Genomic DNA, 16697 nt, shown 5'->3' with positions numbered 1-16697 from the left:
CAGCTCCGCTCCCGCACAGCGTCTCCCTGCTCCAACACCAGGGCTGCTCCTGGGGGGTCTCATGGCCTCACTGGAAACCCGCTGCTCCCCGCCTTCTGCGTCCTGCGCTGCATGGGTTGAAGGCTGTGTGTGTGTGTGAGAGAGAGACCATCGCCCCCTGTTGGCTGGGATTAGAATGGCATGTCCAGGCCTTACAAGGCTAAGGGATGACATTAGCTACTCTGTGTGCGTGAGCGTGACCAGTCACTTACTTGACCCTGTGCCTCAGTTTCCCATCTGTGTAATGTCCATTTAGATTCTTTCGGGAGCTGTCACTTATATGTATGTAGCGCCGCAATTCAGTTGGGGCCTCTACCATAAAATAACTAACAAACTGTGACAATGTACTCATTGCAATTACCATGGAAATGCATGGATTCTGTCTTGCGCTCTGCATCACATGCATGGCTGTACCTAGGGTGCAGACCCCTCCCTACCCCCCCCCAGATCCTGCTTATGGGGACCTTTCAGTACAGTGGATGGGCATTAAGTGAAAAAGGAACAAATCTGCGTCAGCTGACTTGGTCTCTGGTTGGGGAGATTTGACTGGGTGGAGTCACCGGCTGATTTCATTTCTTCACCACACACAGGAAATGAAATGCACTCCCAGTGTGCGGCGTGAAATCGCTGTGCTCAGCCAGCGTGCGCGTATGTGTGCTGGCAAAGGGGCTAGAGACACAAAAAGGGTGAGACACCCATTACCTTTATTCAGAAGTTGCATTGACTCAGCTTAATCCAGTTTCAAAACCCTTTCTAGTTAAACTGGTGCAAATTCGTTTGTGGATGTTCTTGTATCAGTTAAAAACTGCTCACAGCGGTGTTGTGACTGTACATTTACCAGCCCAAGGTACCCCAATATGTCAGGTTTAAATCAATCTACAAGCAACCACACACAACTGTTCACGAATTCCCAGTCTCGCGATATTTGGTGTCTTAAAGCTCCAGCAGCTGGAGTCAGGGGATTGCATGAAGATCTCAGCTTTCAGGCAAAAATTCCTAGGTTCTTTAGGCCTCACAGTTGCAGAGACAAGCTGGAAAATGTGACCCCTGAAGTCGGCAAAGAAAGAGACCCCACAATGTATTCTTTTTAAAACCACTGCCTGATTTTGAAGCCGATCTCAAGTTGTTTTAGTGGCCAGGCTCCTGATTTTTCAACGCTTGGGGTAGGTGATCCTGGAGCTCAGCACTTGTCTACACTCAGACTGGAAGCAAAAGAACTAGAGCAGGTGTCATCCCCGCTTCTGGCTGTCTCAGACCCAGCCCGCATGTGGACACTCCCGGTTTGATTCTGAACATCTTAATTCCATTCGTTTGGGGCTGATTTTTTACCGATTTCAGATGCCGGGGGGGGGGGGGGGCGGGAGCAGGGCCAGGGAACTGTAATCCAGGATCCTAGATCTTGCCTCCCTTGGGGGGTCCCCACGATCCCATCCATCCCCCAGTTTAGGGTGGCAGTTGCAGGGGCACCCATACAAGAGATGTCTACTGGAGGCCCAGCACTAGTTCTGATGCTCCCTGCCTTAGACAGCTTTGGTTTGTCCCAGAGGAGGGAGGGCTCTGCCCCCACCCACCCAAGCTGAGGGATCTGTGGGGGACGACGACACATGAAGACCCCCCACCCTGTAGCAGAACCATGAAGGGGCTAACCCCACCCCCCAGTAGACACCCTAAATATCTCTCCCCCGGGGCTCATCCTAAATATCTCCTCCCCCCCCCCCCAGTGCTCACCCTCCTGGTGCTCACCCTAAACTCCTCCTCTACCATGTGCTCACCCTAAACCTCTGCCCCAGAACCCACCCCAAATATTTCCCTCCAGCACCCAATTAAGGCAACCTGTGACCACAGCCTCTGCACTTCTGCCCTGTCCTGTTTGGTTTGCAGTATCAGGAGCTACCTACACAAGAGATGGATTTGTGGGAGCCCAGCCCCCTTTCCTTTCCGGACACCCTTGGGCCTCCTGCCTCCACAGATCAATAGCCCCTGCCTTAAGCAGGTGGGGTCCTTCCCTGAGAAGGGAGGACACGGTGCCTTTACTCGCAGAGGACTTTGGGGTGGGGCAGGCTGGAGACGTGACCCCAGAGAGCCAAATGGCTGCAGAGCGAATCCCTGCTGTGGTTGTGACATTAGGGGCCCCAAAGCAGCAGGTATCAGCATTAACCTGTTGAGCTGCGTGTGGCAGCAACCCCCCCACCATAGCAATGGGCTTAGGCTCTCTGCAGACGCAGGCTGCATCCCTGTAGCACTTACACCAGGTCACATGTTCAAGCTTTTCTTTGTGGCCATAAGGGTCCCCTTTGTGTCACCTTTTCAAAAGCAAGCACTCTAGTCTTATCACATGCCTTTGGGAGCTGGGGCCCTAAACCGGGGCCTGCAGTGACCAGACCTTCATCAGGCCTTGGGCGAGAGGCTAGATCTGGTTGTTCTATGCCTGCAGCCAGCTAAAGGGGATCCCTCTTTGGTGCATGCAGCAGGGGCCTAGACCACAGAGTTCTGAGTGACCATCCCTGTGGCTGGCTGTTACCACATAGACAGAGTTTTACACCTGCCACCTTGCAGCCGCTGCCTCTGCAAATGCCCACCTACCACCAACTCTTCCGAGTGTGTCAGTGAGCTCGGAGGCCCTCCAGAGCGGGCGGGGCTAGAGCCCAGCACCCCGGGCACTCCATCGCCCACAGCTGCGATTGCCACGCTGCGGCACGTCTGACCAGCCGCTGTGATGACTGAGCAGCTCAGGCATTCGCAGCCGCGTGAGCTGCGGATTGCTGGATGGGCTTTGCGCTAAGAACCAACACAAGCTGATTTCACAAGGCGCATGCCAATGATCTAGACAATTAACAGATGCCATCTAATTACGGCCAGGACATGACTTTTTGCCTGCAACATTTCACTTCAGAAGTGGCACTGTAGGAACACCAAGCGATCGCCCGCTACCATTGTCTCTGCAACAAGAGACAATCAGGGCAGAGTGAGGCCTCTTATAACCTCTAGCCCCCACCCCCACACCCCGATCTCCTCTCTCTGGGCTCATCAGCTACATAGGGTTGACCTGGTTAATACACAAATAAGGGAAAACCCAAGGTACTACCGGAAGTGGTGGCTGTGACTTAGAGATGTATCCTTTTCTTGTTTTCATTACTGAACAACTCCCTGGCACGGTGCTAGGGGAACCATCCTCTGACTGAGGTCCTGGCCACTTCTGTAGGTTTGACATTCCATGGCCCTGGGCTGGTCACTTTTTATGCTCATGTCCTGCCCACATTTCAACTTGGGGAAAGAACATTCTGGTCCCCTACGTTTCCCCCCACTTTCAGTTGGGCACAATATTCCTCACCACCACCTTCTAATTCCAGACTGCCGTGCAAGCATTGCCGTGCAGCTGTTCAACCTTCCACCCCAGAGGTGGCTGCATTTCATCTTTGGGTGAAGTGCTACTTGTATAGAGTTAGGCCCAAATTGTCCAAAGTGCCCGCTGACACAGTTTGGGGGAGCCCACACAGAGGGTCTGGTTTCCAGAGGGGCTGCAAACCCACTGTCCCCATGTGGAGTTGTGGGTGCTCAGAGCCTCTGAAAATCACATCTCTCTGGTCTCACGTTGGATGGCCCAAAACAGACACCCCATCTCAGTGGCGGCTGCTGTAAACGCTGGTCTTTGAAGTCACTTGGGGCATGACAGTCTCTCTCCTTAGCTGCTTCCCACTGAGGAGCATGGAGTCATTAGCATCCCAGCGAGGGGTTGTAATTCACAGTCCAGGACCTGCTTTGTCTACTGGAAAGCACTATCCACAGGATGACTGGCACTGTGCAACCGGACCTTCGACGTTAATGGTCTGGACTTGCTAGTTCATGGGAAATTGGGCCTGGAAGGAGCCCAGTTCCTGCTATCAGAGGCAGCCACCTCATAGCAACCCTTCAGGCTCCATCTCAGAGCTAGTTAGGTTGTTTGCCCCCTGCTCTTTCCACCGGGAGGCTGGTCCAGAACCTCCCCCCTCCGCCTGTTCTCATTTCCAGCCTAAATTAATTCCCAGAAAGTTTATCCCCATTTGTTCTTGTGCCAACTTTGTCCTGTGGCTTTAACAGCTTTTCTCCTTCCCTGGTGTTTTCCCCGCTGAGTATTTATAGACAGCAATCGCATCCCCTCTCCTAAACCAGCCGAGCCGGTTGAGTCTCCTCTTGTAAGACAGGCCCTTTATATCTCTGATCAGCCTAGTTCCCTTCTCAGCACCTGGGATTTCCGAGGTCATCCGGGGACAGGAAACAGACATAGGTGGAGTATCAGGGGCGTCTGGGCACAGATGAGCACCTTGGAGTGACAGCAGACAGTGCCCTCCTAAGCTACCCCGATCATATCACTACAGGTCAGTGACTCCTGATGTAGCCGACCTGCCCATTCGAGAAGCGGTTTAGCAACAAGACCAGTGCCTCCACCCCAGGCACGGGCTGCCACTGACCATGCGTGTGGCAGGAGGAGAGGATAACGCTCGCTGGGCAAAGTTCCTGGTGCACCAGCCTCCTGCAAAATGTGTTTCCTGCCCGACCAGGTGATTTCAACTCAGGCGGCCTTCCTGGAAAGTGACTAACAGCTGTGGGCTGTGCCCTTGTGGGGATGGGGAAAGAACTGGGAAGCCACTGCAGGGCGGACATGCGCTGATTCGCACACCTGCTCCCACTCAGGATCTCCGGCAGCCCGGGAAGCCTTGCTGGGTCTGTCACGGAGTCCAGGATCCTGCATCCACCCCCCTCAGTGCTGCCCAGCAACTCAGGAGCAGACCAGAGTTACTGCAATGTCAGAGCCTTTGCTGAAACCTGATGATCACATCTGTGACCTGACCAGTGTGTGACCAGGCACCTGGCTCTTAACCCCTGCCTCTTGCTGCTCACTTGCCAGGGGATGACGAGAGGCCAGAATAAGCAAATTGAGGAGCCTAAATCCAGATTTAGGAAGCCCACTATGACTAATTAACACCTGGAGGCTCCAACCGCAATCAGGGGCCCCCACACACTGAAAGACAGCCCCCTGCCCCAAAAAGCTCGCAGTTTGAATAGACAAAGTGTGAGAGGGGAAACTGAGGCACAGAGAGGCCATGACTTGCCCAAGGTTGCACAGCTGGTCAGCGGCAGAGCCAGGACTAGACCCCCTGAGGTGTCTGAGTCTGATGCTGCGTCCATTAGACCACGCTGCCTTTGTGGAGCTAAACTGAAATCAAAATATCTTTGAGGATCTGGGCCACTACAGGGGGAGATGCTGCAGGCAACCAATCAGGAGAGGGAGCGATAGGTGAAGCAGTCTGGCTTCCAGAGGTGCTGGGTGTAACCCACTGCGCAGGGGGTGGCAGGAGACCTGTTGGATCCCTAGGGGCTTTGCGCAGGGGTTTCAACAGCACCCAGCGCCTCAGGAGAGCTGCTCGGGAATTTCTCAACAAATGTTTTTTTTCACCGAAAAATGCAGATTGGTCAAAACCAAAACTGGCTTATGGGCCAGGGTCAGATCCGCCGAGTCTCCCAAAGGGAAAAAAACTTGAGGAAAGCTGCCCTCAAACGGCCAGCAGGGTCTGACATTTTCAAAATGCACCAGGCCAGTTTTCTGTCTCAAAGGGTCTTTTTGGTTTGAAATTTAAGCTAACAAGACCAACAGAAAAAAAGGTTGAAAAAAAGGTTGAAATCCAAATGAAAAATGTTTCCTCTAACCCGACAGGAACAAATTCACTTTTTTCACTCATGAGAATTTCCAAGATTTCGACTTTCCGTCCCAGTTCGAGAGGGGAAAACATTTCAAAATCACCAGAGTATTTGTGGGACGGAAAACTCGTTCCCACCCAGCTCCACTAGGAAGCCCCAGTCCTCTGGCCTTTCCAGCTGCACAGACCCACCTGCCAGCTCTGGAGGGGCCTGGCGCAAGTCCCGCTGAGATGATGGCCATTAAAAGAGCTTTCACAGCTCCCAGCTTACAACGACAGCTTGGGGGAGGGATAGCTCAGTGGTTTGAACACTGGTCTGCTAAAACCCAGGGTTGTGAGTTCAATCCTTGAGGGGGCCACTTAGGAATTGGGGGCAAAAATTGGGGATTGGTCCTGCTTTGAGCAGGGGGTTGGACTAGATGACCTCATGAGGTCCCTTCCAACCCTGGTATTCTATGATTCTAAATTGGATCCCTTACCTAGCTGCCTGTGGGCTCCAGGCTTTGCCAATGTCAGCCTTAGACACCCTGTGCCTCAGTTTCCCCATCTGTAAAATGGACATAGCCCTAATCACCCCCTTTTAAATGGGTCTGAATTCCTCAGGTGATGGGCACTGGGATGTAACTGCAAGTTAGCATGGTTCTAGCACAGGTATGGCCGTTGGTGACAAGACATCCCAGCATGCAATGCTCTAGCCAGCTCGAAACAGCCCAGCCAAAGCAATGCATGTTGGGATACCTACCACTTGACCAGCTACACCTCAGCATTGGGTCTGCTCCACTTCCCATGAACACCTGTGGGTGTTGCTCTCAGGCTGTGGGACAGGGCCCTGTGGGGCACCCCCTGTGGTAGCCCCAGGTCCCTCAGCGTGTTTACTAAGCACTTCCACTAGGGCCTTGCTTGCATTTCCTTTGGCAGCTCCCGCTGTTGCTCAATCTGCAGTGATGCAAGTGCCCTTGTCAGCAAGAGCCCAGCAAATGCAAAACAATCAGCATGATTCATGCCTCCACCCCCCTCTTGCTGTGCATTGAGCTGCCTGTTCTGCCCAGTGGCAGGGCCTGGCACCCGCTACACAGAGTCAACTTCCTGTGTGTAACATGCGGGCCTCCTCCCCATCACCACCCTGATGCCACCTCTGCCAGAACCGATCCTGAGAACCAAGGGGTGGGGCAAGGACATTGAAGCGAGGGCTACATCCCCGTGGGGTGCCAGGGGCATTGCAGGGAGGGCTCTATCCCTGTGAGGTGCCAGGGGCCCTGTGCGGACGGCCCTATCCCCATGGGGTGCCAGGAGCTCTGCTGTGTGGGCTCTCTGTGGGGTACCAGGGGCATTGCAGTGAGGGCTCTATCCCCGTGGGGTGCTTGGGGCATTGCAATGAGGGCTCTATCCCTGTGGGGTGCCAGCTCTCCCAGGACTCTGCCCCTCACCCCTCCAGCTCTAACAGGGGAAGGGGAGCCGTGTTGCCCATGGCAGGCCCAGCCTCCAGCCCTGGCTCTGGCCACATCACCAGCTCTGAAAGCAGCAGCAAAGGTTCTGTCTGTTTTACCTTTCGACTCCAGACCGAGGGGCTCCCTGGGCACTGGAACCCCGTGGTTACCCCACAGAGCATGCCAGCCTCCCTGCCAACGGGCCCCAAGCTCTGACAGCCCCTAGGGAAGGCAGGGGTCCCCCAGGTCTGGGATGCTTTGCTTAGAGACATGGCCCATGGCATGTGTCTGTTCCCTGACTGCAGGAGCCTGATTCTGGGATCCAGGTTCCGAGTGGGATTGTGGGAACGCTGCGATTCTACATGCCAAGCTGGCTTGTACTGACTGCTCAGAGCTGACCCCATACCCAGCACAACGGGGCCCTGTGACAGCTCAGGGCAGGGCCAGCCCAACGTCTGGCACAACGGGGCCCCGTGACGGCTCAGGGCCGGCCCCATACCCGGCACGACAGGCCCTGTGAGGGCTCAGGGCCAGCCCCATACCCGGCACGACAGGCCCTGTGAGGGCTCAGGGCCGGCCCCATACCCGGCATGACGGGGCCCTGTGACTGCTCAGGGCCGGCCCCATACCCGGCATGACGGGCCCTGTGAGGGCTCAGGGCCGGCCCCATACCCGGCACGACGGGGCCCTGTGAGGGCTCAGGGCCGGCCCCATACCCGGCACGACGGGCCCTGTGAGGGCTCAGGGCCGGCCCCATACCCGGCACGACGGGCCCTATGAGGGCTCAGGGACGGCCCCATACCCGACACGACGGGCCCTGTGAGGGCTCAGGGCCGGCCCCATACCCGGCACAACGGGCCCTATGAGGGCTCAGGGACGGCCCCATACCCGGCACAACGGGACCCTGTGACGGCTCAGGGCCGGCCCCATACCCGGTGCAGCCTGGATTCAAATGATAAGTGAAACCAGGATTCTGCAATACTGGCTTAAAGCTGCACCTGGATGGCTCCTGCCCTGACCCCTGGCCCATCTGCCCAGGCTGCTCTCAGGCAGCAAAGCGGGAGGCTCAGGAACACGCCCAGAGAGGCTCCGTGCAGAGGCAAGCGGATGTTCACAGAAAGCCGCTGCTGCACCAGCCCAGCCCCACTGCCGGCGGGGATGGCTCTGTGCTGGAGACACCAGCCCAGCAGCACTGGGGGCTCCGGGAGGGTCCCCACCGAGCAATGGGTCAGCACCCAGAGCGGTGTCTCCCGGCCCATTCCCTGCCGCAGCCCCATGGAGAGCAGGGGCGGAGGGTCTGCCCCCGGAGGAGCGCACCGCCCTTACCTTCCTGGCCAGAGTGTTGGAGGTGCTCCAGCAGGTCACACCCAAAGACCCGGTCCTTGGCTGCTCCTTTCCGTTTCACCTTCTGCCTGGCTTTCATGGCGAGAGACATGGGGATGGTTGGACCAGCCCGGGGGCTTCCAGGCTCTAACACACAAGCCCCAGCCCTTCCCGCTGCTGGGACCACCTGGCCCACATGGGGCGGGGCAGGCCAGTGAGGAAATCCTCAGCCCACGGCCCCTTTGATGGCTGCCATTCACCGAGCAGCCCTGGGGAGGTGTCTCTTCCTCAAATCCACCCCATGGTTGCCTCTACAGCATCAACCTCTGGCTGCCGAAATCTTCGCTTGGGCTGGATCCAAACAAGAAATCAGTCCAGAGAGAGTCTGTGGCCTGGGAACGAAGCCCCAAAAGCCCAGCCCCAGGGTGTGGGGAGCCCCCAGCCGGGCGGCTCAGCAGCGGAAGCAGCACCCAAGAGAGGAAGCTGCCGAGGCCCAGGCCTGACGTAAAACTCGTTGCACCGTTGCACTCCTGTTCGCTGTCAGGGCTGGGGATCGGCACCCGGCAGGAAGTGAGTTCTGCTGCCTCCAAGCTAACTTCCTGCCCAAGCATCTTCAAGAAACCACAGGGCGCAAAACAGATACCGCACACACACAGACCCAGCCCCCGGGGTCGCACACACGCCCATGGACGGGAATCCAAAGCTGGCACACATGGATTCACACCTACAACCTGTCAGCCTCAGACACACAGAGTCACTCACCCATGCATTGGCTCCCATGCACACATGGACTCGCACAAACATGGACTCGCACACAGATTCACACCACCCACCCACCATGGAATGGGATCCAGATCCAACACACGCAGGGCCACATACAGAGAGTCAGACATGCACACCTTGGAAAGGGATCCAAATCCAACACACACACCACAAACACAAGGGATCCAAATCCAACACACACACACAGCACAAACACAAGGGATCCAAATCCAACACACACACAGTCACATACACACACCTTGGAGAGGGATCCAAATCTAGCACACCCCCCCACAGACTCACACCCCCAAGTTTTGATGTGAGTGGTGTCTTCTCATCTTCTTCTCCCTCGATACCAAATCTGTGGTCGTAGACTCCTGCCAACGCTTCGTTAGCTTGGGAGTGAGGGGTGTTACTGCAGGCCACCTCCTTGGATGGAGCCCCTGCCGCCCACCCCCCGGTTCACTTCCACATCAGGAGAATTGGGGATGGCGCAATCCCTGCATGTACAAATAGGGGAGCCCTTAGGAACCAGTCTTCTTGTTCACCAGGCCGCGGCGCTGGGTGCTGTCAGTGTGGAGACCCCAAGGGTGGGCCCTTTGCACTCTCCACAGGCAGGAGAGCATCCCTCAGCCCAGGCAGGGTTCCTGCCCGGTGGGAGGGGAGTTTAAAGGCCAGCAAGGCTGGTGCTAGTGAGAGGCAGGTAGAAATGCATTGTACAGGGCCTGCAGCTTTCTCATCGCTTTCGCTCTCATGCCAATTTCACAAACTCCCTTGGAGTGAGGGTGGGAACAGCAGGTTTCGACACACGCCCGCCTGCCCCCACCACTGCCGTCCCTGAGCTTCAACGCAGGAGCTGCTTTGCCTTTCCGGAAGCCGAGGGAGGCTGGCCCAGATCCCTGCTCTCAAGAGTTTCCTCAGTTCCCTTTATAGAGCTGAGGGGCTCCCTCGGCTTGTGTCGCAGCTCAGTCCTCCAGCGCCAGCCTCCCCTCGGCCCCTAGCCACGCGTGCTGCACACCGGGAAGATGCTGCATGACGCAGGACACGGATTGGCTCTTCCAACAGCATCGACTTGGGCTTGGAAGGAAACATTTCCATTGGCCCTGAGACTTTGACGCACACTGATACACAGACACAGATACTCATATACAGGTACACACACACTGATACACACACGGATACACACACACACACTGATACACACACACGGATACACAGACACAGATACTCATATACAGGTACACACACACACGGATACACAGACACACACGGATACACAGACACAGATACACACACACACTGATACACACAGACACACGGATACACACACACACTGATACACAGACACAGATACTCATATACAGGTACACACACACTGATACACACACGGATACACACACACACTGATACACAGACACACACGGATACACACACGGATACACAGACACAGATACTCATATACAGGTACACACACGGATACACACACACACACGGATACACAGACACAGATACTCATATACAGGTACACACACTAATACACACACACACACATGGATACACAGACACTCATATACAGATACACACACACTGATACACATACACAAATACACACACAGGTACACACACTGATACACATACACAGATACTCATCACATATAGCTACATACACACACAGAAATACTCTCATATACAGACACACAGACATAGATACTCTTACACAGATACAGACACACACAGATATATATACACACACAGATACACATCATATACAGATACACAAACATACTGATATGCACACAGATACACACACACACAGATACTCATCATATACAGATACACACACACTGATACACACATACACTGAAACACAGATACACACACAGATATTCATCATATATAGACACACACACTGATTCACACACACGCACATGGATACATACACACACACACAGATACACACATGCCCATGGACACACACACACACACACACACAGATACACATATACAGATACACACACATACTGATACATACACGCATATGAATACACACATAGATACACATACAAAGATACTCATATACAGATGCACACATGTACTGATACACACACGCACATGGATACAGACACACATACTCATCACACACAGACACACACACAGATACACACAGGTACATAGATACACACACACACAGATACTCATATACAGATACACACACACTGATATACATGCACACAGATACACATACATAGATGCTCATCATACACAGATACACACACTGCTACACACAGATACACATACACACTCATCATATACAGATACACACACACACAGACTTTGACACCTACCCACTCCTGCATCCACACTGCACAGTGGTCGTGTTAGCAGCTGACAGGTTGGGCTCACTTGGGCTTTACCATCTAGCCCTGCAGGAGTGCCCAGCCTGAGTGCCCAGCGCCACTAAACCCAAGGGAGGGGCTTGTGTGTGTGGACGAAAGGCGATTTGCCAGACAAGCTGACTTTGCAGTGAAGCCAAGCGCACTCCCAGATGCAATCACACTAACAAAAACCACACACGTAAAACATAGAATCACACAAGTGTGCACACACAAACACACTCACATGCATGCAAATACACAAACTCACAGGTGCATGCATACAATCATGTATGTAAACGCAATCACACACATGTAAACACACAATTACAAGTGCATGCATGTACAATCACATGCATATGTACACACGCACAAGTCACAGGTCTCTCTCGCTCCCTCTCTCTCTCACAGTCGCACACGACCCTGCCATGGGCACCAAATCCAGTCACTGCCCATGTGGGTGAAAGCCAAGTGCTCATATTCATTCCTTTCCTCCTCTCCAGCTCCGGGCAGTTTGCTCTGAGGTTCTCTGAGCTCCCCCCGACCCGCCGCCCATTTGGCTCCTTCAGCCAGGCCAGGAGCCCCCGAGGAGACAAGCAAAAGGGACTAACCCAGAAGTCCCAGGGTGCCAAATGGGGAATTTATTTACAAAACCAGCAGTACATATAACAAAAAGAATAGGCATATACATCTATATACACATAGATAGGGAGCTCTATATACACACACATTTACAGAACATACACAGGACAGGGAATCCCCGCCACTAACTCCAGAGACTACCCCCAAACCCCTCCGAATCAAAAATGCAACACAATTGCCCCTCTGAAATCGACCTGGGCCTGGGCTTTCAAACCTGGTTTAATTTCCTTTCCCAAGACAATTTGAAGGTAAGAACCACTCTCACGCTTTGGGCGCCAGACGGCAGGGGTCTGGAGGCATGGCACAGCTGGCTACACGCACAAGGGCTTGTCTTTAGCTGAAGGATCAGGTATTGGCCATTGGTGGAGGTGGGATGTGGGGCATGGAGTCTGCGCCAATAGTCCCAGAAGTCAATGGAAAATTGCCCAGTGACTTCGGTGGGCTTTGGATTGGGGCCTAGAAGAACCCGTGGTCTGATCCAATCTCACAGGGGGTGAGGAGACGGGATGAGACAGGCCAGGCGTCTGAGCCAAGGCAGCAAACCCTCTGTTTCTACACCGTGGAAAAGCTTCATCCCTACTCCTCCACTTTCCCATCTCACTCAGATCCCGCAGGGCACAGCCCCGGCCCCTCTTCCCGCTGGCTAGGCGGATTGGGAGCATTACCTGCGTGCCAAGCAGGACTTTCTTGGAGCCCTAAATCCACCCCTGCGGGGGCTTTACTTTGGAGCCGGGTTAGGCCAACACTCATTGCTTTAGACCTCACCACTCTAGGTCTTTCTTGCCCTGAGAGTGGCCCATGGAGGGGCAGCAAAACATAGAAATAAACCATACATAAAAACGTTATAAATATCACCACCAGGGGGCAGCAGCATTCTGCACCAGGCCAGACTGGGCCTGGCGTATTCTTGATCTGATTCCGGGTACCCCCCGCCCACAGGGACCAGGAGCCAAATCTGTCCCCGGCACCCCTCCATGGATTTCACACTGCAGGAGGTTCCACCCGGCCTGACATGAAGCCCAGCCACTCCTCCGGAACAGATGTGCTCTCCTGCTGTCGGGGGGGAGGGGCGGTCTGCTCTGGAGGGGCCCTCCCCAAAATATCGGACATGGGGCAAAGAGGACACAGAGCCTGATCCAAAGCCCTGGGGGGCAACGAGGGTGTCAATGGCAAGGCTCCGGTTGGTCCCTCCGTGGAGCCACGAGTTGCCCTCCTGTGCAGACCTGCAGCATCAGCGTCCCGTGGCGATGAACCAGCCTCTGGTTGCCAATGACCAGATAGGGGAGAGGGCTTGCAGCCCAGGAGAGGTTTGCAACTGACTCCGAGGGGAGCAGGGTGGGGCCACCTTGGGGGAACCGTGGCCCAGCATCCGCTGAAGAGTCACCGGGCTGCCGTTCTGTTAAGGATTTAGACAAATGGCCCTACTCCTCCCTCCTGCCAAAACTTCACCCCCTGGTGAGTGTTGGGCCTGCAAACAGGCCCCCTACCCCAGCAGGAACGAGACCATTTCTGGGCAGGAACAGCCCTCAGGGTTCAACCCCCGCTGCTCTGCCAATGCTAACACCATGCATGGCCAGAGAGGAGAGCGTGTCCGGGGGGGCACGATGATCTGGCATGGGGTTGTGTGGACCGGGACTGGGAGAATGCGCTGGGCCCAGGTTCAACCCTGCTGGGGTCCCACTGGGGCTCAGCCTGTTTGTACTCTGCCAAGGAGAGAAACCCCAGGGAAAGAATCAAACCCAGCCCAGCTCTGTAACCCAGCGAATGTCACCCACATCCAGCTGCTGGGCCCGTCCATGCAGCGCCTGATGCTGCTCAAGGGTCTTCTCCTTTTGGTTCACACTCGGCTTGTTAGCTCTGCAGATCCCCAGTTCAATCCCTGCTCCCGACCCCATGCTCAGCTGTGCGGGCTGGGGCCCCGGACATGGCTGCCCCTTTAACTAGAAACCCAAGGGTTTAAAATACTTGTGCATTACACTGAGGTGGGGGAGAGGGAAGCCCCATGGCTTTAAACAACCAGGAAAAAAACCTTTGGTGAACTTCAACCCTCCCAAAGTATTTGGAGACCCTCAGAGCCCCACTCCCTGCACCAGGATCCCAGTCGCCCCAGGACCAGAGGAATTTTACCTCCATTAAACCACCCAGGGCGAGCACCCCTGAACCCCGGCTGGGCCCAGATTAGCTCCTGGGGCCGGGCCCTGTGGCGTTGGGGAGCCGGTGAGGCCAGGGGGGCAGTGCTCTCTTGTGTTCTGAGCAACCCGGTCTGTAGCTGCGGGACCCAGGCTGGGATCTAGAGAGCGGAGAGAACCACAGGGTCTGTCTGTGTCCCTCAGTCTTGGTCCAGACCTTCTCACACCCCAGTGTTCATTGCAGCCCGGCCACAGGGGTGCCGCACCCCTGCCTTACCAAGATGCCAAGCCCCATGGGGCGGGCTGTGTGCATGGGGCTGAGGCAGGCGCTTGGGTTCCTCTTGCCCAGCAGGTGGCGCCGATTCCCCCACCCCTAAGTGCCCCTGCTGGGGTGTCTCCGCGCTCACTTGCCCTTGACGCTAGTCCGCCCGCGGCCACTGGTGGGCACCACAGAGCACAGAGACATCCCAGGAATGGCACAGGAAGCCGGGGGCTCTCCAGGGAGGGCCTGTCCCTGGGGTCGCCCAGAGGACAGACTCGGCAGAGGGCTGGGGTCCCACCCTTGCACCGTGCTGGGGGGCGTGGCTCCGAGCGCCACCTGGGCCAGATGCAGTGGCTGTGACAGTGCCCCCTACAGGAGGCAGCGTGACCCCACAGTTGTTACCCCCAGTCGGGATGTAGGCAGCTCCCTGAGTCGTCAGAGCCGCTTCCTGGCTAGTCCTGCCTCTGGGGATAGACAGGACAGGGTAGGCAGGTACCACATTCTCCAGCCCCACTGCGGCAGAGGTCAGAGGGAGGAGCATGCATGGGGCCCTCGGCGCCAGCCGGGCAGGAAACATCCAATGCAGAAAAGCTAGGCGGCTGTTGCAGGAAGCAAGGACCAATGCGGGGGCAGGGGACCCCCCAATTGGCCAAGGGCCCTTTTGCCCCACAGTGAACCAGATCTGCCCTCTCCAGAAATCCAGAGCCAGAGCAGGCTGTCTGTACAAGGGCTCAGTGGGTCAGTCCCAGCAGGAGGGGCTGGCAGGCTGCAGGGGACATCTGTGTGTCCAGGGCCCGGCCCTGATCGGCACCAGGCCAGTCTGTGCCCGTGGCCCCTGGCTCACACCAGGTGGCCCCGCCCATTGATGTAGATGCCGTTGGTGGTGGGCTTGGCCCGCAGTGTGCCGTTCTCCTGCACAAAGTGGGTCATGGCTGCCTTGATGGTGTTCTCCTCCCGCTCCTCCTCCTCCTCTTCCTCCTCCCTCTCTTTCTCCTTCTCCTCCTTCTCCTCCTCGGGGACCAGCGCTGGGGCCGGGGGCTGCTCCGTCTGTGTCTCAATCTCCCGCACCGTCGACAGGGTGGAGTAGCTGCGCCCCTCTGCCTCCTCGCTCTGAGCCAGGGGAGACAACAACTGAGCTGGGGTGCTGGGGGGCAGAGCAGGGAGTTCCCCTTCCCAGAACACGTCCTCCCACACACCCACCCTCTAGCTGCTAGCTAATCCCTGGGGAGATCCCGGGGCAGCCACTGGGTGGCGCTGTGGCTAGGGAGAGGGCAGTCTAGCCACTGGCTGAGCAGAGCAGGTGAGGACTCAGAGGAACAGCATTTCCCCCTGACATACACACACACACCTGCTGGGAAACCTTCTCCCCTCCTGGGGAAAGCCATAGGAGCCTGAATATCCATTGTCAGTGCATGACTTGTGGTCCTCCCTGCCCAGGCCAGTAGGGGTCAGCGTAACCTTGGCCAGGAGACCGGCTCTCTGGGGGCTGGGTGCCCTGGCAGCTTCCCTTTGCTCTGCCGGGGTTCAGGGCCCGAGGCACGAGGGGTTTGCTCTGGGCTGAAATGCGATGATGGTGAGTGTGCATGCACATGGGTCGGTGTGGGCGTAGGCTGGGCGGGTGTGCGGGCACCAGAGGGCGGCAGGCTTGTGAGTGTGAGATGCACAAATGAGTCCCCAGTCGGAGGGCTATGTGTGTGTGAGACAGACAGACATGTGTGAGCATGGGTGAGCTAGCGGGTGTGAAGACGTGTGTGAGGAGGGGTGCATGTGAGGGTGTCCAGGTGTGAGCTAGCAGGTGTGAAAATGCGTGAGCGCATCCACACATGTGCCAGAGCAGGGAACCCGTCTCTGCAGGAGCCCACTCTCAGCAGCCTTGGCCAGGGGGAGCAGTGGGGGCCTGGACCCTCGCTTTCCAAGGCAGCCTGGGCTGCAGTAGCTCAGGCCAAGCCACTGGCTGCAGGGGCTCCAAGGGGTGGGAGGGCCCCCCCCCCCCCGGATGCCAGTTCCCGTCCGACTGCTGACCCCACGGGACTCTGCAGGGGGCTCCCGCAGCCACCTCCCCGGGG

General features: G+C 56.3%; 2 protein-coding genes across 5 annotated transcripts in view; both read right to left on the bottom strand.

The window, feature by feature from the left end:
• The window catches only part of ARHGAP30 (Rho GTPase activating protein 30), a 52076-nt gene extending 43142 nt beyond the window's left edge, over positions 1-8934 (bottom strand). For all 3 annotated transcript variants that reach the window (XM_073323434.2, XM_073323437.2, XM_073323436.2), the window contains exon 1: positions 8468-8934. In XM_073323434.2, coding sequence (XP_073179535.1) covers positions 8468-8576 — 109 coding nt within the window. In that variant the 5' untranslated portion in view covers positions 8577-8934. The remainder of the gene's footprint in view (positions 1-8467) is intronic.
• A 3284-nt stretch (positions 8935-12218) lies between these two features.
• Positions 12219-16697, bottom strand: part of NECTIN4 (nectin cell adhesion molecule 4) — a 46720-nt gene continuing 42241 nt past the window's right edge. For both annotated transcript variants that reach the window (XM_073323104.2, XM_073323105.2), the window contains exon 9: positions 12219-15741. In XM_073323104.2, coding sequence (XP_073179205.1) covers positions 15472-15741 — 270 coding nt within the window. In that variant the 3' untranslated portion in view covers positions 12219-15471. The remainder of the gene's footprint in view (positions 15742-16697) is intronic.

The sequence above is a fragment of the Lepidochelys kempii genome, chromosome 24 (genome assembly GCF_965140285.1).
Source record: "Lepidochelys kempii isolate rLepKem1 chromosome 24, rLepKem1.hap1, whole genome shotgun sequence".
Taxonomy (NCBI): Eukaryota; Metazoa; Chordata; order Testudines; family Cheloniidae; genus Lepidochelys; species Lepidochelys kempii.
This window is presented reverse-complemented; position numbering and strand designations above follow the sequence as displayed.